At 40.6% G+C, this 25,213-nt stretch overlaps 1 protein-coding gene across 8 annotated transcripts in view; it reads right to left on the reverse strand.

Moving 5' to 3' along the window:
* Nucleotides 1–2,361: 2,361 nt before the first annotated feature.
* The window catches only part of ZNF521 (zinc finger protein 521), a 230,996-nt gene continuing 208,144 nt past the window's right edge, over nt 2,362–25,213 (reverse strand). For all 8 annotated transcript variants that reach the window (XM_058039287.1, XM_058039346.1, XM_058039336.1 and 5 more), the window contains one exon: nt 2,362–3,190. In XM_058039287.1, the coding sequence (XP_057895270.1) occupies nt 3,161–3,190 (30 nt within the window). In that variant the 3' untranslated portion in view covers nt 2,362–3,160. The remainder of the gene's footprint in view (nt 3,191–25,213) is intronic.

The following is a 25,213-nucleotide window of genomic DNA, read 5'->3' on the forward strand; positions in this document are numbered from 1 at the left end:
CATGTGGACTGAACCAGTAAAAATGGATTGGAAAGTCTAACTTACAGGCAACTGGCTACAAACACATTTGTGAAAGTACAAATTCCAGGTTTGGGTAGCTGAATGTCATAAAGGCCTAATACATGCTTATTCCTGGACTATCTTTTGTTCAGATAAGGGATCAGTGCCTTTCCTCATAAATTCAGTGCTCAGATATTGTCTGGGTAGGTCACTTCACTTCTGCAGTATAAATTCTCTATTTATATCTGCGTTAGGTCTGGAACATTTCCTAAACATAACTCTGGCAAACAATCAGAAGGACTAATTGCTTTATTAAACTATCACTTAGAGCAGAACTCATATCCACTTGAAATCCTGGGAATATAGCCTGTCTCAGAGGTAAAAGGATACCTTGTCCACCAGTCTATCCACCCAACTCTTGATTTATCCTTTTACATTGGGCTAAGGGCACGAGGAGGGGCTTCTCTTAGCTTTTGCTAACCCAGGGCAGAGAAAGGCACTCCACAGCTGAAATGCACACGTGCACACAGAGTGCCTGTCTCTTTTTCCAACAGGCAAGATGATCTGCCTCTCCTGTTGATTTTTCTAAATGCTGTGGTAATTCCCCAAGCGGTACTCAGCTCTCATTGGGAAGTTCGGATGTCTTCCATAATCTATTTAAACAGCTATTTAGGTATCACTGAGAAACCTGTTACTTTAGAAAAGGTAAGAGGATTCCAGCACTTGATACCAGCAGCCAGCTCTCAGAAGCCACCTGGGGCTGCCCTTGGCCACAAGACCCCTCTATTCCCCTGAGCCAACCTCAAGGGACAATGGATGCATGAAGTCTTCATCCCATTTGCTGTTGCTGTGTTTACTGTTCCTTTATTTACGTATCTAGAAATTCAACATCTCTGCATGTTTTGCAAGCTGTCATGACATGAGACGCTAGTAATAGACTATGTTTTGCTTGCTAACATATTTTTGACATATTTTAGCTTTGATTATAAGATTGCATCTTTCCTTGCTACCATCTGTCTCAACTCAGTGGCACTCTGGCATTTACAAAAACAGTAGGGTGTAATATTTCTTATATACTTGAACTCTACTACAAACATGTTATTTTCAGTCTTAACCAATATGTCACACTTTCACACATGAAGGCTGAAATGCCTTATATCCTTTAAGGTATCTGTCAAAAATAAAGAACATATCATCACATTCAATTTGGCTGAGATGAGTAATATATTAATGAGAATAAGAATGGGAACAGTTTCTGACTTATAAATAGAACTGGCATTTTACAAGCCTTATGTATTCATGCCTGCATTTATCCTTTTGTCAGCACAAATGAGATATTCACACAAAACCTGGGAATTTCTTTCTTGAATTTAGCAAAATCTGCACAATATTTTCAAAGCTAGAGTGTTAAATATGACATTTTTTTCTTGGAATATCTGGTAGCCGACACTTTCTGACTTTACTTTTCTCTCTGTCCTCCATCTGTAAAGAGTCGAATTGTTACACTCAGCAAACTGGAAATCACAGTTTATATCTACCTTGACAGCACTAGGCGAGCAGTTCTAGACATTTGGACTTGTTGTGATGTGTGGCTGTTTAAAGGCAGTATTTCAGCAGCACTGGTTTTCATGGGATTAAACTAGAATTCCAGCCATAGGATGAGATACTAGAATAGCTGGAGAATGCTTTTTTGGCTTTTTTTGTAGGTGAGCTGGAGTAGTGGGGGACAGTGGTGTAGGCAAGGAGAGTTTTTATCCCCTTTTTTCTTCTCCTTGAAGCTGCAGTCAGGAGCCAATTCAGACTTGAGCAAAGGTGTGAGGCGTTGTGAGAGCTCCCCCCAGGGCGTGGTGCCAGTGACCATCACCCCACAGCCAGCACCACCTCCAATTCTGCTACCCATGCCAGAGGAGAGGGTCAGGGATGTCAGCTTAATAGCACTGCTGGCCAGAGCTGTGGTGGCTCCCTCTTGCCAGCACCAGACCCAGCTCACCAGGTGATGTTTCATTTAAATTTACCGATAATTACACAAGCAAGATGTGTGGTGACTCCTCTGGCTACCAATGTGTCAAGTGTGTAAGTATGAAATTGCTGAGACAGACAAATAAAAGAAACAAATAAATCCAGAAAACAGTGGATATCACTCTCAAGCACATATTGCTTTTCAGTGGGCCAGCAAATTTGTTTCTACTATTGCATTTATTTCATACCTACCTTTGAGAAAAACAACCTGTTTTACTGAGCAGTGTACAGGTCCTGATACAATGGGATTCCAGATCCTGGTGGTTCTTTAGGTAATATAACAGCAGTAATATTAATGCTACTTTCTGAGGAAAAAGACAAGACACAAAGCACACTCACACATAATGGTAAACTGAATTTATTTCCTTTTGGAAAACAATTCCAGTAATCTCCAGGTTCAGACCGCAGAGTAAACATTAATAACAGTAACATACAGGTTAGTTCAACTGATTCAAGAATTTGGCCATGTGAAATCATTAAGGAAAGTCTTGAACACTCAAAGCTTCAAATGGTATCCAGGAAAAAAAATTCTTTGACAAACTACATAACAACTATTGCATATATGGTAATGCTATCTGTCATATCGCAAGGCTTACAAATATATATACGGGCCTTATTCAACTGTGGGTTCCTGCTCTGTGAGAAAGAGTCTCTTCGTATTTTTTGCAAGAATCTTCAGCAATAAAAAATAGTCTTAGATTCATCCGTTTGTATACCAAAAGAGAGATTTCTGGACTGAAGTTTAAACGAAAGGGAGGCCAAACAGAGCTGCAATGGAACATAGCTTTTACTTTCTCCCTCCTCCTTGAAAATGACATTTTTTCTTAAGCTATTTTTTTCTCCTCACACAGTATTATTATTATTTGTATCTTTCCTGAATAGGGCCCAAGTCCACTTGTCTTTATAAGACCATTTTAGTATCAGACAACATAATACATGTGCAACACTTTATATACAGGAAGTCTATCCGGTGCTCAAAAGTTCAAACACATGAACATCCAACAGTTTCGATAATACAAGTTTTATGGTACAATACAATGATTCTGAATAATATACATTAACAATGAAAGTTTCGTGCAAAGAGTAAAATGTGTTCCCTTTTTGTGCCACAAAGAATTCTCTGGAAGAGACGGGCCTTGCACTAACTGCTGTGCTGGGTCATCGTATGATTCTGCAACAAAAACAAAAGAAACAACTTAGTCACAGGACAGGCATTTCTGTATGAAAGAAAGGTGCAAAAACAATTTTCCCAACATATCTTGTAAAATGATGGGCTGGATAAAGAGAATATTTCTGACCCCTCCTTGTTTAAACTAGCCAGAAACAGCATAAGTATGGAAGAGAGGAGTTCTCGCCAGCTGTTTCACACCAGTATCCTTTACATGTGCCACAAGAAGGGCAACACAGTCTCTGCAGACAGGGTGTGGGCTGACCTGCCACAGTGAAATTGCAGACCAGGTCAGTGATCCTGGTGTCTGCTTACACATGGCTCATGGTTTATGCATTGCAAAAATGAGAAGTGCATTTGCCATAAGTCTCATGCTAACTGGCCTGTGCTTCCTGCACTGTGGCACTGCTTCAATTGCACTCCTGCAGTAAAACCTATTTCCCCCACATGGTAAGAGAAACTCTGCTAGAGAGCTCAGAGACTGATGAGAAAACAGGAGGGGCTGGCACAGTCTGCCCTTTGGCCACCAAAACCCACAGGTATTTTTCTTCAGGTGAAGGCAGTGCCTTATGTGCAGTAACACAGCATGGACTTAGGAGTCCTAAATTCTCCTTTCCTGCACAAGTAATCACTAAATCAAGCAGCAAACACCAGTTTCACCCTCTTTCCTCCTCACCCCTCAAACAAAATTGACCACTTTCAGAAAGATGCTATTGTGCTGCCTGTACTGGCTCAGATCCTTCACAAGCATTGACCCAAGAGCAAGGGACCAATCCAATACATCTTAAGTTTTCTACAGTGTACACTGGATCCACAGATAACTAGAAAATGTCTGTGAATGCTACTTGGACAACAGGGCAGCCACTGATTAGTGATGAATTTTCCCCTTAGTAATCGGGGCCAGATTTGGGCCAGTGACCCAGAGGGCAGGGGTGTCACGTCCCATGATTTGCTCCCAGCACATCCAGACCCTTCACTCCACTTTATTAAGTTAATCTGTCTTTAAACCTCTTTGGGCTAACGCACTCTAGGATGAACCTGTTCCCACAAGACAGTCATCGTTTACAACAAAGTGAACATCTACTGAACCATACCCTCCAGAGCCACCCATGAAAGGGCACATGAAAACAGCCTCGGTGAAACGAATGTGAATTACAGCGTGACTGCAGACCAGCCTAAAAATCCTCTCTCCCACCCTCCTTCACTCTTCCCTAAACCATGCACGCACACAAATAATAGTTCATGGGACATTTGGCAAGGAAAGGATCTTACAGTAAGACTGAGGAATTTTTAATGTAGTGCCATTCTCAAGATTAAAGGAAAATGACCCAGTGACACTCGAAGATGCAATTTCCAGATGTGAATACAAAATGATTTAATGCTGATGGCAGGAATTCCAGACTGTCCAAGGCCAAAGAGTGTTAGAAAAATACGCTCCACCACTTGATTTCATCTAGTTCCTCATCCTTCCCATAAAATCATTTCAAAATACTGTAAAGCACTAACAATAGATGCAGCCAAAAATGCTGGCTGGTCACAGGTAATGGGCTCTGACTTTAAAGCACAAAAGCAAGGAAATTAAGAGTTAAGCCTGACAGTCAGTCCTTTTATCATCCTGTTGTGTCCATTTATTGCAGCACTTACAGCATAACACCACAGGCTTATTGGAGACCCTGCAGTACCTAGAAACAACAGGACAAGTTAAATATGGGGTGGCAGCCTGAATTCTGATTTTCTTCTCTGCTTCTGAGCAGGTGAAGTAATATACCAATTGTTTCATTGCAGACAGATATTTGGGGGGGGTCTTTTGTTTCTAGTCTACTGAGAGTAAGCATGTCAGTCATGCCCATTTTTTATTTCTTTTCACTAAGTGAAAAATGCATAATCAGTAGGAAGCAGGATGAACAGTTGCATATGAAGCAGTCAAAAGGTGTTTTAAAATTGCAGCCGTAACTCTGGCTGCAATGACATTTTTGATTAGAAAATAAAAATGCCCAAATATGAAGGAGACAAAATAAAGCACAGCATAAGGACTGACTTGCCCCAGCTCTCAGTGTCCCTGACTCCTGTGCCCTGGTGCAAAATGAGATTCTCTGGAGATAATGAAGAAATAATAGGAAAAAACCAAACAAGCGTTGCAGAGAAGAATGAGACAGGGCAGGATAGGAGCATGAGGAAATGCTTTGAACAGTTTAGGCCTTAAAAAGGCAACAAGACGTGTTGTAAACAGTCAAAACAAAACACAGTTTCCACAGTAATTAAGGCTCCCCAAACATTAGGGACTAGGGAGGAATACCTATTTGGCTAAGCTGCAAAAAAAATACAAAGTGGAAGCGCTTCAGGAACATAACATTGACAAGACAAGCAGGCAAGGGATGGGAGGGGAGAGATAAGAAAAGGAGGAAAATTCTGTAATCCTACAGAGAGCCATATTCCACTCTACCAAAAGCCATCTATTGGAGACCCCATGTCTAAGTGACTGAAAATTGCAAACATTAATCCCAGTTATGAACCGTTGTTGTTTTTATGAGGGGTGTTGTGTTTAAAAATTTAGGGCAAAAATTCTCCTCTATTATCCAGGCAGCAGATCTCGACTGTGATAGTGTCTTTGCCTCGTGTGCAGCGAGCTCCCGCCTCCCTGGCAGTGGGAGATCAGGCACGCGGGGAAAGCGGAATTTGGAGCTCCCGCCGGCAGGGACGCGGCAGGGCCATGGGAGCGCGGCACACCCAGGGAGAGCACAATATTGCACTTGAGATCCCCTGAGTGCCTCGGAGAGCACGCTGCCCTTCACTAAAAACACACTATACAAGCCTGAAACACGCCTCCTCCAGAAACCTCAACTAGCTTGCCTGACTTTGGAGCAGTTAGTACCTCCACTTGCCAAAGAGAAGTCATTTAGCGAAGTACAGGAGGTATCATATGCTCCCCTCCTTTGCCTCCCCCAAATCTGATTGTGCATTAGCACATCTGTTTAATTATGTGTTAGTCTCCCTACAAAGCAAAAATGTCAATTTCCTGCTTAGCCATGGAAAGGGGAAAATATTTTTTCTCAATGTAATCTTTCCTGGACTTCAGCAACAGCTGTGTTCCAATTTCCAAGAGCTGGGATCTCACGAGGAGACACTAGTTTGCAAATACAAATTCAAGCTTTGCATGCACAAAATGGAGGAATGGGGAAGCCGGAGGGGTGTGTGTGTCGCTGCATTTGTTATCATGTAGACACAAACCAGGAAAACCCCTACATTCTCAATGTCTATGTCTCAGTGTTACCTGGAAAGCAGGTATATTAACTGGGAAAATCTGAATTTAGTATTTTTCACAAGCAAAAGAAACTCTTTAAGTGCATTTGCCCTATTCCTAGAAATAATTATTTTTGATAGCTGGATCCAGAATCCCAACTGTTATGTGACCTACTATAAAATGACATGCCACCACTTTTCTGGATGAAAATGCTTTGAGATATCCATGTTACTAGTGTTAAGGACTTGAAAACACACAAAGAATTTCAGAATAATACTGTGTGGAAGAATCTCCTTTGCAAACAAATTCAAAAAGGTTTCTTTGCAGAAAGGCTGGAGACAAAAGAGGCAATAATACCTGTTGTTTGGTGCATGCCTTTGTGTTTCAGAGGGAGCATGAGAAGTAATAGCTAGCAAAAAGTTCCCGCCCACAGCATCAAAATTAAAGAAGAAAAAAATACCCACAGATAGCCACAGACTCAGTGGCCCATTAGAATCCTTAATGTGAAATGTGGTTTCATTCAATTTAAATGGGACTTCTCTATTTTATGAGCAGATGAACCAAGACATGGCTGTACCTGACAAACAGTGCAAACAGGGTACACGTGAAGAGGCATAAAGATGAAATGTAGGTGCATTATTTCAACAGATGGTAACAGTACCACAGCAGCATGTTATTTTTTCCTTAGTTCAGGAACACAAACATGAGTAATCAATCATCACTGATTAAGTAATTATGGTACCCTACATGTTATCACTTATCTGGAATCCTTTATCTATGTACATTACAGACCATCTAGTATTTTTTTGCTTTCATAAAAATAAAAATCCACCCCACTGCACTGCAATCCAGCTCCAGGTTGCAAAACAGAGCTCTACATTACTATCAACCTTTAAGCGCCACAATTTACTCTTTTTTTTAACAAAAGCAATTGGTTTCCAACAGTCTGGATAATAAGTCTTTTGACCTGCATTCTTCTTTGACCCATTAAGGTCACCCCTGTGCTCGGGCATATAGCTGACTTAGGAAATGCCTGCAAGTCCTGCATTTCATCTCCTGCCCACTCAAAATAAAGCTTTCTTTAAATGTGTCTGTACGGGTCCCCAAAGACCAGGGAGGCATCCCTGTAGTGGGCAATGGAGGGACAGAAGCTTCTGCCTTTATTAATGAATGCAGACCATTATGAGTCTGGCTGGCTCCTGCACTGTTCCCAGAAGCATATACTGTACGTGACTTAAAATGCTAGAATATTGACACAAAGCGAGCTGGGCACCCCTAAGGAAAATTACTCCTTGGATATAATGTAGGCTCGTAACAGCTATTAGAGTACAAAATAAAACCCTCCGGGATCAAACTGACATATACCGCATTCTACCTACTCCTCAAACATTAGAAGAATTTCTTTGTGAAGGCATTCTCAAGGACAGCATTAAACTGACTTTTGTAGCAATCTGCAACAGCTTTTTGGCTTACAGCTTTTAGTACTAAATCTCTAGTTTGAATCAATATAGGTACTATATCTACCACATTAATCAATACATTTGGTTCAATACATGTTCTATTAAATTATACTTTCTAATCAAGATTTTCTGCTTCTCTTCCTTTCTTTTTTTATTCCAACTTCTTATCCTGTACCACACTTTTCAAACTGTCTGCAGCTAAGAAGAGGATGTTGGATTTTCCAGAACCAAAGGGGAAGAAAGAAAGGCCCGTGGAAAGGCAAGCCTAGCAAAACCTAGTACAGGATCAACATGGTTTCCAGAACTTTGGTCCAATGCTCTATTACTTATCCTGGTTGCCATGACCTCTCATGCAGAAATCTCTGTGTTATACCATGTGGAAAGGCAAGGGAGGAGGGAAGAGGAATATTAAGTGGTAACACCAAAACCAAATAAATGAAACTTATTCAGACCCAACTATAAAAAAAGGTTATTTTTCACACTGTTTCTTCTGTTTTGTGCGGCTTCAATATTGCAGCACAAAGTTTCCTGTCAAGGCCCCATTATATTGCTGAGGGATTCTTTCCTGGTAAACTGTAATATGATTATACTCAAGGACTGAATCGATGAGTTAGATTTGTACAATGCTAAGATTAAATACAAACAATAAATTAAGATGTAAAAAAAAAAAAAAAATTATTTAGTCCAGGTCTTTGGGGATATGTGAAACACTGGGATAGAAGATGTCTCCAGCAATCTGAGCGATCTACACAGTTAGAATAAATGACTTTCCCACACCTGTGTTAGATTTGGTGGAATGTGGTTGTTCTTAATAAGAAGAGAATATGAAACAAAATGTCAAAATGATAAACATGCATTTTGCAGGCATGCAATGAATTTGCCACTGTCTTACAGATAAAACCACTGCACTGTGTCCCTCGCTTACAGTCAGTTTCTTTTTTCCTATCTCCATAAAATCACTGTGAACCTGCAGAAAAACTGTTGCATTTTCTTTTGACATTTAACATCATCTCACTCAGCTCACAATAGTGTCTTATAATAACTTCTAGATGACACTATGTCACTATTAAACAAAAAGGTGAAATAGCATAATAAAAGAGAAGAACAAGAATTCATACAATTTAAAGACAGAAAAGACCCATTAGGGCGTTTTCTCCACCCATCTTGCCAGTGTTGGATTATTGCCTATAGTGTAATTTCAAGTGTTTTGCCCAGTCCAATTTTAATTAGAGCTTCCAATGCTCCTCCTGGGAGACTATTTCACAGTTTCACAGACCTCAGGGTTAGTATTTTTTTTCCTGATGCTCATCCCAGGAGAGGAAGAGGCTCAGCCAACCCCAAATCAGACATGAAACCAAATCTGCATAGTTAGGAGCTGGTTTCAGTAGAATATCTGGGCCATTTTGAACCATCTGAAAGCAGCAAACTTACTTTCAATGCCCCAACAAATTATGGCACTAGCTCCACTGATGCTGCAAGCAATTAAGAATATTCAGTTATGTGGGTTTCTAAGGCTCAGTTGCTGTATAGGTCAAAAAAACAACAGTAGAGGTGGGATTTGGGGTTTTTGTACCAAGAGTAAAGGCTCCTATAGTACACTCCACCAAATGAATTAATTGAAGGTTAGGGTCATATCCAGGCTCATTCTTTGATTCTATAATCCTTGATTGTACTGACAGAGCATCTATGGACATTCAGATTGTAAACATTTCTGTCCTTTGCACATATATGAAATACAAAAAGAGCAACTTCAGTTGAAACTCATTAACAAATGAGCACTTATTTCCCCTCTCAAACCCCACCCTTCCTGTCATAAAACACTAACTACAAGAAATTAACTTGAATTACTGTATCTGAAATTTCAGAACTAACAAATGTTTCTGATGTGTTTTGCCCCACAAATTACAATGCTTCTGACACTAATATATATTTATATTTCAGTGGTCACACTTATGCTGAGTGAATGAGGGAAATAGAAAAGAGATGATGTCTAATAGTTTTTCATAGGTGAAAAGTAGGAAACTGAATGGAGACTTGGAAGTTCTGGAGAGAACAGAAAAAGTCCAGGCAATGTATCCCTGTCACCAGCATCTCCAGTACTTACTGCAGCTGGCAGAGCAGGAAGACTAACATTGAATTTATAAATTTACTACAGTAGGCAAGGAGTTTCATCCAGGCCAAGTTTGCTCACCAGCCCAAACCTAACAAAATACAGTCTCCAAAACTTCAGATTCCCAAGAAAATTGATCTGAACTAAAACCAGAGCTATTTCCACAACAAGAAAGGGGCCAAGTCCCAAGAGAATCTGTGTTCCCATAAATACCATTTATGTGTGGTGAGTTGATGTTTACCAGCCTTTGAGAATCAGGTCTGTTCTCAGACATGTTTGCCAATTAAGTGGTCATCTTAGGACATGACTGACCACTGTTGACAATGGTAATTTAGGAAAGTCACACTGAATTGTAGTCATTCATATAAATTAATTCACCTAAGCTATGTGATTTGATATTACGTTAATGTTTCTGAAATAGCATGACTGCTAATCAGATTTTGTTCTTTATCATATTTATGTAAAACTCTCAGTGTTCTGGTTTTTCTGCTCAGCATTTCCAGCTGGGCCAGAGAAAAACTACCTGCAAAAAAAATCTCAAATTGAAGAGCATGTTCTCAGGGATGCAAACTTAAAATTAAAACCAAACCCAAACCAAACTAAAGCCCCTGATACCTATTTTTCTTCAGAGACTTCCAGTAAGTCACTAGTAAAATGTCAATGATTCCTTTCGGATTCATTACTATATGCGAGTGCATATATCACAGATTTGTTGTATGGAAAAGAATGACATATATTCCTGGGAACAGCAAATAAGATTTTCATCATTGTCACTAGAAGAGAACAGACACAAACACCAATGCCTGTTCACCATCCTTGCACCTTCCTCATTATGAGCGTTGGCAGGGGGCTCCCAGCTAAGCCTCTGACATAAATCAGAGTAGCTCGAAGGCTGTTTTAACCTATGGTGCCAGGCAATCGCCTCCCATAAGCCTGCCTCACCCTGTCTGTGCTCATTGAAATGCAGTGAAACTTGCAACAATGTCTTGCATTTCAGGCAAGATGTGCCTGGCTGCACGGGGGGAGGTGTGTGCATTACCCCATAAAAGAGAAAGCGATGGGGAGAGGGGGCAATAGTCAGGGCATATTCACAACAATTCTTCAGAACTGGGAAACCTCTTCTTTTATATAGCAAAGGGGCTGTCCTGATAATCAGGATCCAGGTTTAAGTCTTGTCTGTGGGAAAACTAGGCCTTTGTGATACTGCAAATGTTTGAAATTAATACACAAGCATTCTTCTCCAATAAGAAAATTGTTCATTAAGTGGGAATAAAAGCTGAAACAAAAAAGGCAGAAGGAGGCACTTCTGAGAAATATATCAAAATTCTTATTACTTTAGAATATGGTTATGGTTACCCTGGTATAAATTAAGAAAAGCTCAGATGAAATCAAGGGAGTTTCAAGACAGGAACAAATAAGAACACAGACATGCTAAACCAAAGTGAGTATTGCTTGTATACTGATTGATTCTTGCACACCCTCTGCAGAGGCCACAACCAGAAGTCTTTTCACCCTGTCAGACCCAGCAAGCCAAACCCAAAGTTGAACAAATACAGATTTGTCTGCAGCTATTGTAAAACAGAGTAACAGGGGACACCAAGCCTTGATAGGCAATACTGCCTAATAAGATATTCAGGGATTAAGTCAGTGTTTTGACAAGACACGTGTTCATGGGCTAGCTGTTGCTCTGCTTTAATTTTTTTTCTTTGTTATGCTTATTTTATCATGTTGATGCTTTCTAAACTACAACATCTTTAAACAAATTTAAGTTTGACTGACTTCCCCTTTTACATCCACAGGCAGAATTTCTACTTTGTGTTCTGATTTCAAATACCTTAAAGACAAATAAATCTGTGGGGGAGAGAGAGGTAATAAACCTGCACAACAAAAACAAACCCCTTTGTCTGACAATATGTGATCATCTTATGTGAATACAAATTTGCCTAGCTGTGAGTGAGGAACTGGCTCCTGGAACTGGAGCTGTGCTATGCACAGATTCCTTTATAGGTCAAACCCAATTAAACAAACTACTACTAAATATTTAACAGTTCAGTGCAGTAATTAGTGACAAATAATGGAAGCTTAAACTGATAATTGCACAAAAATGTCCTGTTAGAAACATTACGCATTCCTCGCTCCTCCTCTTTCTCTCATACTCAATGAATCCTGATCCTTTTCAAGGATTAAACTGACAAATGAATCTGGATTTTACGGATATCTATTTGGTCTGCAATGAAGTTTTCTACGACTTGCGAAAAGGAATTTTCCAAGGGGAATTCTTCTTCTCAAATTTCCATTTTGGGTTCTGTGCTTTTAAGCAGAGTAATTGCTAAAACATGAATTGATTTCAAATCTCCAACCAACCTGCAAGTTCAGAATTCAAGCTCCTGTCCATAGGACTCAAAAGGTCACCCAATTAAAATGGGGAAGCACACAGAGCTGTGATTTATATGCAAAGAGCAACCTTTAAAACAATGATACTTTCCAGTTTTCCACAGGTGCATGTACAAGAATCTCTTTGAACAAAATTACAAGTGAAATTACAAGTTTCTTGATACAGCCTGAAAGAAAAGTGCTGTAACTTGTCTGCACTCCTGTTATACAGACAGACACATCCCACACTTGTATCGATCGCCGAGTTCACCTCCCTACCTCCCTGACATAACACTGGGAATTGTGCTCACCAGGTGACATGGGGACAGCCTGGAATCTGGATTCTCCGCACATTGCCAGCTGGCGCGTGGGGCCTTGTACAACAGCACCTGGCACACTGGAAGTTGTGGATCATCCCAAGATTAACTCACAGTGGCCAACATTTTCGCTCAGGTGAAAGCAAACCCTGAACAAGCCCAGTTTTAAAATCAGTAAACTTTCATATATGGAAATAATATTTGGAAGTTATCCATCCATACATACACCCAGTTAAGATAATGCAGAAATGGATGGGAGCATATGTTGGATCCTGAAATCAGGAATGCAAATAGCAATTTGTCCCCCTGTCCATGGTATGCCAATTTTAGACTGTGTAGGATAGAAAAGGAAAAGCTATGGTGCTCTTCTAGCTCTCCTCCTCTTCTGAAAGCTCCAAACTCAATTGCACATTGATGCATCTTTTTCCTTCAAGACAGTTTGCAAGGCAAGCCAGATTGAGCAGATTTGATGGTAACAGCCAAGGATTTCTGAGCTGATAAGCAGAGGCCCCCATGGATTTTGCGCTCTGACTTCCTTCACAACCGGTTATTGTGCCAGCCCATCTTGGACATCTTACAGTCCTTATTCCTACAGCTCTTCAAACCAGGAATAGCAGGAGCTGGGACAGTGCTTATGTGGCAGACTTGGTGTGTATGTGAATTACAAATCTACTGCTTGGAAAGGAAACTAAGGACAATTTTTATCCCTTCATAGCTGGTGATTAGTTAGACAGTTAAGAACCCTATGTTGAAACGTTTTGTTCTTAGAGCAACCTCATCTGAGTGAGTTTCCCCCTTTTATGTCTAAGAAACTCCATGTTTTAAAAGTGACTTTTAGAGAGACCAGAATGCTATTTTGCCCTTTGTAACAAAGTCACTCTCTAAATTTTGTGAGGACATACACTATAAATCAATAAATCTGGAGCATTTACTAACATGTGGTACCAGAACAAGAAAATTTCTTGTTTGTCGTTGTGGTTGGTTGTAAAATGCAGTTTGGATTCTCTATTGTCTTCTGTTTTCTCATTTGGTTTATTTCAATTGCATTTGTGTAAAGGAAGTGTGAAATGTGACCACAGCTAAATGGGAGGAATTTTACTCTTACTTTCTCCTGTTTTCAGAACCTTCGAAAATGGGGAAGGCAGTGAAGTCCAATTCCTACAATTTAATACTCCTCCCCCAAATAAGAAGTACCACACAAAGAAGCATCCTTTCATGCCTTTTTCCTTCCTCCCTGTGAGAGATGATGTATCCTCCTAGCAAATGTCATTCTCTGAGGTTGATCATTCTGGTTCCTGTCAGACAGCTGGCCAGTGACACGCTGCAAGCCAGACATGTCATTAGGTCCTGCCTTGACCTGGTACTGACAGTTGAAGAAATGCCTCCACCCCTCACCTCTGGTTTTGTTTTGTGGTGCTGGGTACTCCAGTCTCCTTGCTATCTCCTGCTAGGGGATCCAGCCTCCTGCAGCTGCTGCTTTCACCCCTCATTGCCCATTAGGTCTGGTTTTAGTGTGGCAATCTTTGGATTGAGTGAAAAGAATCACATTTATGAGGAAAATAATTGGAGACAACACTCATTTGCTGTCTACATTTAGTGCCAAGGTATCTGAAACAGAGAACTTTAATTCCTTCACAAAAAGATGTGCTGTAGCTATGGTGAGGCAAATCAATAACCCTCACAATCTTATGTAATTTCCTACTCCAAGTTAATTTTAATTCATCAAAATAAAACCCACCTAATAAAAATAACCTTTTAAAGAATTAGCTTGAACCCAGAAAAAAATAAAAAAAGCAAAATCTTTGCAATTGGAGGGCAATTCATCATACCACAGTGTACACTTACATAAATTCAAAAGTTAGCTATAAAACAAGTACCCACAGCAATAGTGCCATGCATAAAGGGGCAGGCAACAGGAGGCTTGCTTTCTAATAAGCCCTCAAAGGAACCTGCCACACAGAAGTGGCACTTATTCTAATTTAAAGCTCTCACAGTTACTTTACCATGGCAAAATTTATAAACTAATAACTTTAGTAAACAGACTGGCACTCCAAACAAAAACCCACACAGCAGTTCAGGCCCGCAGAGAAAACAGCTTTCTTAGAAAGGTACTCTCTTCAACAGTGAGATAAAACATTTGTTTGTTGGCTACTCTTACAGTCCCTGTTGTTCAGTAACAATTTTGCACCATTCCATCTGTACTGCCATTTCACTGTGGTCTGTAGTCTATTGTCCCCACAAATCTTAGCATTCTAAGGAATAATACACACCTGTATATTTGTGTCCTGGTCAGCTCAAACAGAGAAATACTTCTGGATTTGAAAGAGCCTACTCTGGGTCTGTGACCTCTTTAAACTGTGATTAAATAGTCAGGGCAATTTGCTTTCAAATTGTCAGTTTAAAAACATATTTAATATTTGCATTTAAAGCTCACATTCTTTCTCATCTCTATTAGTTTTGATTCTCAGTGATAAAAATGACAAAAATTATACTGTACTTCATTTATATACATGAAGAAAAAAGAAAATCAGAAAGCAATAATAAGGTCTAAACAAGAAATTACAGAAATGTCTGTAATACATGCATATTGGATTTTTTTTTATTATATCCTGAAACCACATCACTTTGTACAAAGTTCCTTCTCAAATCAAAGCAATACTAAAGTAAAACAACTGCAGGCAAAATTTCTAAGACACGATGCAGTTTGTGTCAGAATGCTCATCACTTCAGGCTGACCTGTCAAAGTATCTTGGGAAACATGGTAAAAAAGACAAATCTGCAAGTTCCTAGGAAACTTTGAATGGTAAGAACTGTGTGTTGCTCACAAACCACGGAATGCTGTGCCGCGTTAGCTGAGCAGTACTGGTGCCTGCAGCAGATGCCCACCCCTTCCTACAGCTTCTAGGCACACCTGCTCAGCCTCTGCTCCTGAGAGCTTCGAGGGGGAGCCATCATCAAGAAGCTTTTACAGAAGAAAGCAAAGAAATAAAAAGTTTCTGCCTAGATCAGTGATGTAGGATTGAAAGATCAGAATTTAGTAGCATACACAGACACCTGCTGTCAGCAATAGAGCTATGTCATAAATTTGATATGGGTGATGTTAGCAAGGTGACATTTTTGGACCTTGACAGGCAATTTCTGTCACCTGCATTTTTAGGAGATTCTCAGCACCTTGCAGAATCCATCCCTGCATCCAACCCACTTCCTTGGGGGACCCAGTATTGTCTGAAGAAGCCTCTTTTTAGGCATTAGAAATTAAGATTTTGGCCACAGGTCTTGTTTTTCCAGAAACAACTGCATTGTCGAGGCAATCTACAAACTCACCGGAGAGTAATTTCTACGGGTTTTTGAAATACCTCTTTTCACAGATATATTTCCCTATTAAGTTCTGCACAAGACTCTGACATCTGTAGAGACTTACAATTCTCTGCTAAATTGTGTGCATTTTCAGATTAATTCCTATGTGTTCACTTTATATTATTGTAAATCCATGTGACCTAACCATTTAAATCATGGGCTACCATAGTCCTCAGTGCATGTTAAAGCATTCCTAACACTGCCCAAACTTATGCCAGCTCATAATAGCCCCATGGGATTGTTATACCAATTAAAAATCCCTGGAATTCATTGGAGTCTGAGACATGCCTGTGAGGACCAAAAGGGAGTGATACAGAACCAGCCTGCAAAATAAACAGGATTTGCTGTGTACTGAGGGATTCCTTGGCTGTCTGACTAAGGTACCTTTTATACTGGCAGGGGATGCAAATTGGAGCCTGAGGATCTGCACTTTCATTTTCAAAGCTCTTTGCAAACATCAACCACTTCACCTTCACACCATTGCTTCAAGGGAAGTAAATATGTACAGTTCCAGCATCTTCTGTTTTCTGGAGGTGCAAAGAAGCACAGGGCATTTTTACAGTCTCTGCTCAGGCACAAAAGGGAGCTTTTGACAACCTCTTCCTTTGTGGGCAAACGAGTTTCTCAAGGCCATGGAGGGAATTGGTGGCAGAACAGGGTTTTCTGGAAAGATCCTGCTATCCAGCCTGATACTGAGCCCACCCTGCCTAACCTGCAACACACCAAAGCAAGATGCAGAATGCTAGCCATACACTGCTTCGATGTAGAGGACAGATTACTGCATGTCACTCTCCATAACCTCTCCTGTAAGAGGAATTCTGCACGCTTCCCAGGGACCTCCCCCTTTGCTTCACCCCCCACCCCAGATGGTGGCAAGGGTAGAGACAAGTTGTTTTCTCAAGGCTGAGATTAAAAATGGCTCTGTGTTTTGCTAAACATTCCTCTGAAACATGGGCAGCACGCGCGCGTGTGTGTGAGTGTGTGTGTGTGTCTGAAAAGGACCCCAATGAAAGGAAGGAATGAGAGATGCTAAACAATGCTGTGCAAAGTTGCAGACTGTTCGGCTACAGGCCAGAAAATGAATCCAATTTTTCATTCTGTCATTATAAATATTTCAGTGCAAATGGTACTGATTTTCTGCAACTGTGGTTAAGCAAAGGGCCTCCGAGTGAATATTTAAGGGGGAAAAAAAAAGAGAAGAAGAAAAAGAGGGAAGGGAAAAAAAGAAAAATAAGAGGGAGGGGGGAAATTAAGGTTAGCGACCAATTAATTTCCAACTTTCAGTGTAAAAGATTCTGGGAAAAATTCTACAGTGATGCAGCGTGTGACTCGAAGGAGGGAAAAAAACATTTACTCTGCTCTTCTTCTGACAGTTTCTCATAAAATATCTGCAGTCCATCTATCTTTTAGTACTCCAGGCTCCTCTGGAGAGCAGAAAATAGTAGTTTAAAGCTCACTTCAGTGCCAGTCTGCGGGAGATTGCTTTCCACAGGACCCCTGCTGATGGAGGCCTAGGGGAAGAGGCCCAGGAGTTATTCAATCAGTCCAAGGCTCTGGGGCGGCCAGGGCTCCTTTGAGGGCTGATTATAAAGCTGCCCTCCTGTTGCCTGCCTCTGAACAGAACGAAATGAGCAGCCTCTTGCTGAGCAGATTCTGCAAGAAGGAATTTCACCTGTCATGGAGTTTGTCAGAATTTCAAGATTTATCTTGGTGCAAAATTAATAAAATACCAACTAGGATTTCAGCCTGACTACTCAGCTGTGTCATCTCAAAGTGATCTTTCACCTAAGAAAACCTGGACACAGAGCTACTGAAGTCATTCTTGCCCTACTTTCGCTCAGGAGCTTTGCTGGATGCTACAACTGAATAATAAAATGATTAGAGGTGGATTTCCTGACAATTGCACCCAACGTCAAGCACCGGGTGGGTGCTACCGTCCTAGCACGTGACCTTCCACCTTACCTCTGTGACTACTAAATCTCCCTGGAATAAGCCAGAAATCTGAAATAGAAAAAGATCATTTCTGCGGTTTATAACCTAGCAGGTCCCTTATGGCAGCACATCTGTTAAGTTCATACACTGGTATTCCAGGTCTGGATTTGATTTATAAGTTTTAAAGGAATACAAACAACAGACTACATGAGATTACATCCAGTGAAACACTGCAAATTAATATTGCCGTGACAGTTAAGTACATGGTCTTTTAACCATATTCTGAGTTTAATGTTGTGGTAAAGTGCCAGGTTGATAAAGCATCATCTAAATCTCTGTGAGCTGAGTGCAATTCTTTCAAAGCTAGACAGCCTCACCAGTCCTCTGACAGTGCCTTACAGCAATAATAATAATAAAAAATCTTCATACACTACCTGTTTAGTTAAGACTGTACTAGCTCACAGCACTTGGTCAAATGAATTTCAACTCTCAGGTAGCAAAGAAGCAACTTGCAGCCTGCAAGAGGGCTTTTCAGCTAAATGAGTAAATCAATTTCAAGAAAATAAAATTCAGCTGATGGGTAAATAACATATTATTCAATTTACAATGTGGTTGGTTTAGATCTTGACATGGAGAGACAGAGATCCACTGTACCAAGAAACAGTTAAATATGCTTAGATTGGGAAGAAATACGCATTTGCCATCAACAGCTCTTACCCTGAGCTGCGACAATTTCTCTGTACTGTTCAAAGCTGTTTGTTGTTTGAAGTGAAAAATCTACCTTTCTGTCTATTTGCTCCCCAGCATTTTCTAACAAGAGCTTAAAACAAATGGTAACATATCCTTTACCTGCCTCCTCACCCTTAAATGACAATTCAGCATTAATACACATCATAAAGCCACCTTTACCAGGCACTAGCAGTGTGACAGTTTTAACACCAAGAGATCTCACAGCAAAAGGGGAGAGAGAAAGCACGCCAGTGAATGCACAGATGGTGGGAGGGGACACAGGGTGCTCTCAGCAGGTTACAGTAGAGATGCATTAACTCCACAGAGGGATAAGGGCTTCCCACCAGTACAGTCATGAATTATAACTGAGCATGGGAGTGAGTTCTTAGTGCCTGTCTCACAGCAGATATACTGTTCCATTTTCCTGCACAATCACCTTTCACCTTTACAAATGCGAAGCCAAGCAAAATGCACCACTAATATTTAACAATATCACAGGTTCTTTATCTTACACAGCACACATCTACACACACAGGAAGTGTGGGGGGAGGCAGAGGATTCACTGACACAGCGTATCCCCGAGCAAACTTACACACCCATGATCCGTGACTGTGCCTAGCGATTCTCCCGCAAAACGAGGCTATAACAACACAGAAAAACAACTAAAGCTGCGCGTAGAAATGTGTGCAACTCAGCAGTATTGGTTCATGAGAACTGAATCATGTCTTTCTCTCTTCCTTTGTTAACAGGGTGGAGGACACTCAATTTCAGCTTTGAACAGAAAAGAAGCTCAACTTAAAAAAACAAAAAAATCACAGGAGCATGCAAAATTACACTCTTTTCCCATCCAAAATGTTTACGCCTTGGAGTGATCAAAGCATGGCAATACCAACTCCAATAACAGGTAGAAATGCTAAACCTAAAAGCTGCTCCTTCTGGGTGGGGGACATACACATTTTTTGCACTTCCAGTTGCGTAGCCACTCTGCACCAGTCTTTAAAAAAAAAAAAAAAAAAAAAAAAAAGGCAAAAGCAAAGTAAAGAGAAAAAAAAAAAAAAAAAGGCAAAAGGCAGGAAAAAAAAGAAAAAGAAAAAGAAAAAGAAAAAGCACTACTTTTGAGCCAAGTTTGCTGTTTACTGGAGTGTCTCTTTATGAATCACTGACCACACCTTGTTTTCCCAAACTATCTGCACCTCCTCCCTAGGGGAATTCATCCCCTCCCAACTTTCCTCCTACTCAATGAACCTATCAATGGAGAAAACTTGTTATTTCTGGCAGCTGAAAATTTGACCAGTTTAAAAAGATTCATTTACCATGCCTTTCACTTTTGTTTAAATCCTCAGTGTTCCTGTTCTAAATGACAGCATGGCAAAGCATTGCTTTTAAGCAGTATTCATCTTGCCTACCGCATCTCAGCCTTTCACAGGCGGCTGCTCTCTCTCCAACAATGGAGCCTTACTCCTTTATAGCTTGAGGGCAGAGACTCTCACTAGCTGTAGACTTGCTGCAAATATCACAATAAAGGACACAAATGTGAATTTCTTGTAAAATAGGGGTTGGCTCTGGAGGTACCTTGCTTTAGAAAACTCTGTCAAGAGCAAACAATATATCTTTCTCCAAAATGCACAGCTGCCACACAGTTGAAAGAGCTTTTCCAAGTGATCTAACATGTCAATGGAATCAGGATGCTAGTGAATTTTACACTTTTCTCCACTTTAGGTCTCTAATCGATATTTTTAGCTTCTTTCACACTTAATATACTCAATGTTGGTTTAGCAGCATGTCTTGTAGAACTTAAAAAAAAAAAAACAAAAACCCCTGAAGCTTGAGGAGGTGCTCTGTGGTGGAAGAAGGTAGGGTTTGAACTACAGATCTTAAGAGGTAGCAGTTTTGCTTCTACCAAACCCCTGTGCCTATGCTTTGGTACTCCAAAAACATGGAGGAATGAGGATGATGGGAGCAACAACAACCTTGTGCCAGCACTGCAGAGGGAAGTGGGGGCAGACCTCGGGCTGCAAATGTCCAGTGATAACCGTGTGCCACCACTCGTTGGGAAATGACAGGACCAGTGGAGAGTGGAGCCAGGAATAAGGAGCTTATTCATGGAGATGGAGTGAGGGGGGCCAGCAGCAGGGTAGGGGGAAGGGAAATCAGATTTGCAGAACTGGCCATGAAGCTCCTCAATACACCATAGCTGGATGCTTCATAAAGTCACACTGATGGCAGTCCCGGAGATGGCCATCTGTTGTCAGCTCTGGGCCAGATGAAAGATAATATAATGGCAGCTACTGGTAGCTAACAGCAGGGCAGTTGTAGGAAGGAATGTGTCCTAGAATGAAGAAGTGGTGCTTCCTGTTTAGCACAGAAAATCAGTCATCGATATCAACTACATTAGCAAGAAATTAATGGATGGACAATTAACAAACTGAACTGATCTACCAGGGAAATTATTCACATGCAAATAGAGTGCTTATTTCTTCTGCTTACTCCAGGTGTATGTGCCAACTGATCTGACTAATGGCAAGGTGTAGGCTGAAACATTCAGGGCACAGATGATAAAACCTCATTTTCTGCAAAGGGCAGAATTCCATTTCTAATGATTATCTGTGGGTCAGGGAATACATTTACTGCTTTCCCTGTCCTCAGTCTATGACAGGACTCTGATGTTCGCTGAGGTTTCTGTAAGGACTGAGGGCAGAAACTGGCCTTTAAGTAATAACTGAACTTCCCCTTATTATTACCATGATTCATTTTTACTAGTGCCTTATCATTATTACCAGCATCACTCAGAAGAAAAAATGTTTGCTTTCCCAACCACTATCATTTCTATCTTGTTTCTTTCTTTGTCCCATAATCTCCTCTCTGCTTCTCTTCTACTCCTCTGCTTTTTGTTCCATTCTTCTTCTGCATTTCTGTGCCTTTTTCTTTCTGCAGCCACTTTTGATTTACTTCTTTAGGCTGAAATCTTGCACACCTCACTGTTCTATTTGCTAAAAAACCTCAGAAATTATGATTTTAATGTTGACATGTAACATCACTGATATGTTTCAGAGACAACATTTGCTGCTTTCAGACTGGAAACCATGAATTTCATTTAACATTTTTGTATGTCATAAGGATTTGCAGTCATAAGGATTACAAACTATTAGGTACTATATTACCTGATTCTGCAGAATCTATTTAATATAGACCATATGAGTCAATTTGGAGAACAGATGCATGGGTTATTTTTTTTTAGTAGGTACTTATATTTTACAGAAAGAATCCTGCCATACAAGCATATAAACAGGAAGAAGTAGGCAAAACAGGGACATATATTCAACCACACATGCTTTTGGGTATGACTCTGTCCCCTAAAAAGATAAGGAATATAAATTTTTGCTTATTTTTGAACAGGTACTTTATGAATGTCACCTAGGAGAGTATATTTAGTTTTCAGTTCTTTGCCATTTTATTGTTCTTTAAGTCTGAATTTCTTTTCAAGATTAAAATGTGAATATAAATGTAATATCCATCACTTAAGTGCTGTAATTTGCCAATTAATTCTGTATTTTAATCAATAATATTACTCAAGCATCTGAAAAAACAAACCCATAATTGTGGTTCAATTGCTTCAGAAATTTAAGGAATGTTCTCACAGAGAATGTATAAGGGATGTTGTGAACACATTGTTTCCTCCTTATTTACAGGAAAGACTATAGAAAATTTCACAGGCTGACTGTGGTATGCAGAGTTACTCATATACGAAGTATGTGAAGACAAATAAGACACATTAATATTAAGCTCATCTTTGACAAGCACTATTTAGTGAAATCAAAATGGTCCCTGAAAAATTCTGGCTCTTTGGGCTTGGTGGGCTTTGCAGTGTGCTATAAATATTCATGAACTAATGAAGTACCCACAGGGAATGTTTACATTTGAATAGGCCAATCAAAGGCGGGTGAACTCACAAGCTCCAAACCTGGAAATTTCTTATTTAGAAAAGAATTACCGCATGAAAACCTAATGTGGCCATAACACCCCTCAGTCCCCAGGAGGGAAGGGGCACTGGAAGGGAATTCAAAGAATTTCTTTTTGTTTTTAAACTTTGTTTGACATTGAAGCAAAAGACTTGCAGGGGAAACACTTAGAAGGTATGTCCTTAAAGAGCTAATGCATGAGTGCCTCCACTGTGCTTCTCTTGATTGCCTTTTTGAGAAAATTTGCAAAGAAAATAATTCTCCCTTCTAGGGGGAAAAAGTCTCAAATCTCAGGAACACAAGTCTGAATTTTTTAAATCTTGAAAGACATGGAAAGATGTTCACATACTGATGCACACATATCTAGCTGAAACAGAATGCACAGTAAGGGCCCAGGAAAAAAAGCAAACTTGCAATGCATGCAGCTCAGCCTAGTCCCCTAAAACACAAACATTAATTACAAAGCTAGTATCTCTGGAACACATATTATTATCATCATCCTCACTCACAAGATGGAGAGCATGCATGGTTATGTGGAGCAAGTTAGCACCTGACCTTACAAATGAATTCAGTTCTTCTGACTCCTAGGCATTTGCTCTGAGAACAGCAACCTGACTGCCTGCTAAGGACTAGGGCCAACATTAATGAATGTGATGCCTGTATTTAGGCATCAAAAGTGTTTTGTTGAAGCTTTAAACGAGGCTGTGGCTGCTCAGCACCTATGCTTTTATCGAGGTTCCTAACTTCAGGCATTTTTGACCTGATTTCCTGATGTACTCAGCACCAGCATCTTGCCCTGGCCTTATCTGCACCTGGAGGTGCTCAGCACCCTCTCAGAAATAGGCCACTGAGTTTGAAAATGCTGGCCTAAAGCTTTGACTGTTAATTGGATTCCAGGTAGGCTTCTTTTTAAGAAGAGCTGACAAAGTTATTCCCTGCTGGCTCCTGGCCTTTGGGGCCTAGAAAGCCAGCATCTATGTTCCACTCCTCACCCTAAGAGCTTGGGGACCTAGAAATGCCAAAACTAATCTCCAATTTCTCTTAAAAAATGTTTTGAGGCCTTTTCTGCGTGAAGAAAACATCCTGCAGGTTTAAAAGTTTTGTGCCTGTTTTTGTGTAAAGAGCATAAATTATTCACGGTCTCCCCTGCTGTTGGGACCTACATGGTACACAGACTCAACTACTTTGGGGGCCTTGGCAAAACAATCCTAGATGGAGGTAGCTGTGCCACTGCTGCTATGGCTGATGCTATTCCTACACCAGCCTCTTTCCCAGCTGGCCCCAGAAGGCCTCTGCCACAAGGAGACAACCCCAGCCCAGGTTAATTAGCAGTTTTCTCTAGCTGACCCCCAAATGAGAGAACATAGTGTTTGAATCCCAGCTCTGCCACTGTCTCCACTAAAGGTCTCAGTCAAGCCTTTAGTTCTTGAAATAGCCTAGAGCTTGCTTAGTTCTGCGCCAGCTCAGGTCAATGGTATTTTAAAGGCTGCTTTAAAATGTTGAATTTTTGGGAGCATTTTTCAATGCTGAGATCTTTGGAAAGTTTAACCCTTAAAGAAGTGAGGAAGAAACTAGAAGATTAGTTTTAACAGAGCTAACCTTGGAACAAGAAAATGGTAAAACTGGAAATCCAGAGAAGGACTCACATTAAGCTACATAAAACTTCCATAGATTCTTCTATACTGCCCCTGTCCTGCTTTATTTCAGCAGCTTGTACTGGGAGCTAAGAATGTTCTCCTGCTGTTTGAAGCGACACGAGTAACATCTGCTATGAGTGCTTCATTCTTTCTTTCATCCTTTCCCTGGGGAAGGAGCTGTGTATTTTGTTTTGGTAGAGCTCTGTTGCTGTGGGTTGGGATTTTGGGGAAGGTTTAGAAATCTGCATACAGGTATATGTTTGTATGAGAGAAGGGAGCCTTTGGCACATGTAGGTGCATCCTGCTCTCAGAAGCTGAAGTTGAGGACATCTCTCATAGTACTTACCTGCTGTGGAAGTCTGTTCCATGCTCTCACAGGCCAGTCTGTGAGGAAGTTCTAGCTTCTGAGGAAAAAACTCCAGCTCTTTGATAGAAACGCTCACAAAGCAGAACTTTTGTCAACTACCACATTGTTTCCAAATGGGAAGAACTTCTCAGGTCATGTCTGAGATGTGCTTGACCCAGTCCACCAAGAAAATTAAGGACTGAGTTTTAGAACACAACTGGACAAACATGTAGGAAGGCAGTATAGACAGCTAGAGAGCTGATTGAATATGCTCCTGGTCTCCTTTGCTACTGAGGGCCAGTGCTGCAGCTCTCTGTATTAGCTGGAACGTCCTACAGGCTGATGGCTCCATGCCCAGGTATTCTGTGCTGATGGAGTCCAGATGGGAAGCAGCAAGGGCGTGAATCACTGAGGCCAGGTCCCTTTTGAACAGGATGAGAAGCAACTGCTGATCCAATTATTTCTTGCCCTAGTTTTCATGTTTCTAAAGTGGGGACACTTAACTACCCCAGGGGCAACTAATTATTAGTCACAAGAAGTTAAGGAAATGTCCTAATTCACCAAA

Source organism: Melospiza georgiana, chromosome 1, assembly GCF_028018845.1.
Source record: "Melospiza georgiana isolate bMelGeo1 chromosome 1, bMelGeo1.pri, whole genome shotgun sequence".
In the NCBI taxonomy this organism is placed as follows: domain Eukaryota; kingdom Metazoa; phylum Chordata; class Aves; order Passeriformes; family Passerellidae; genus Melospiza; species Melospiza georgiana.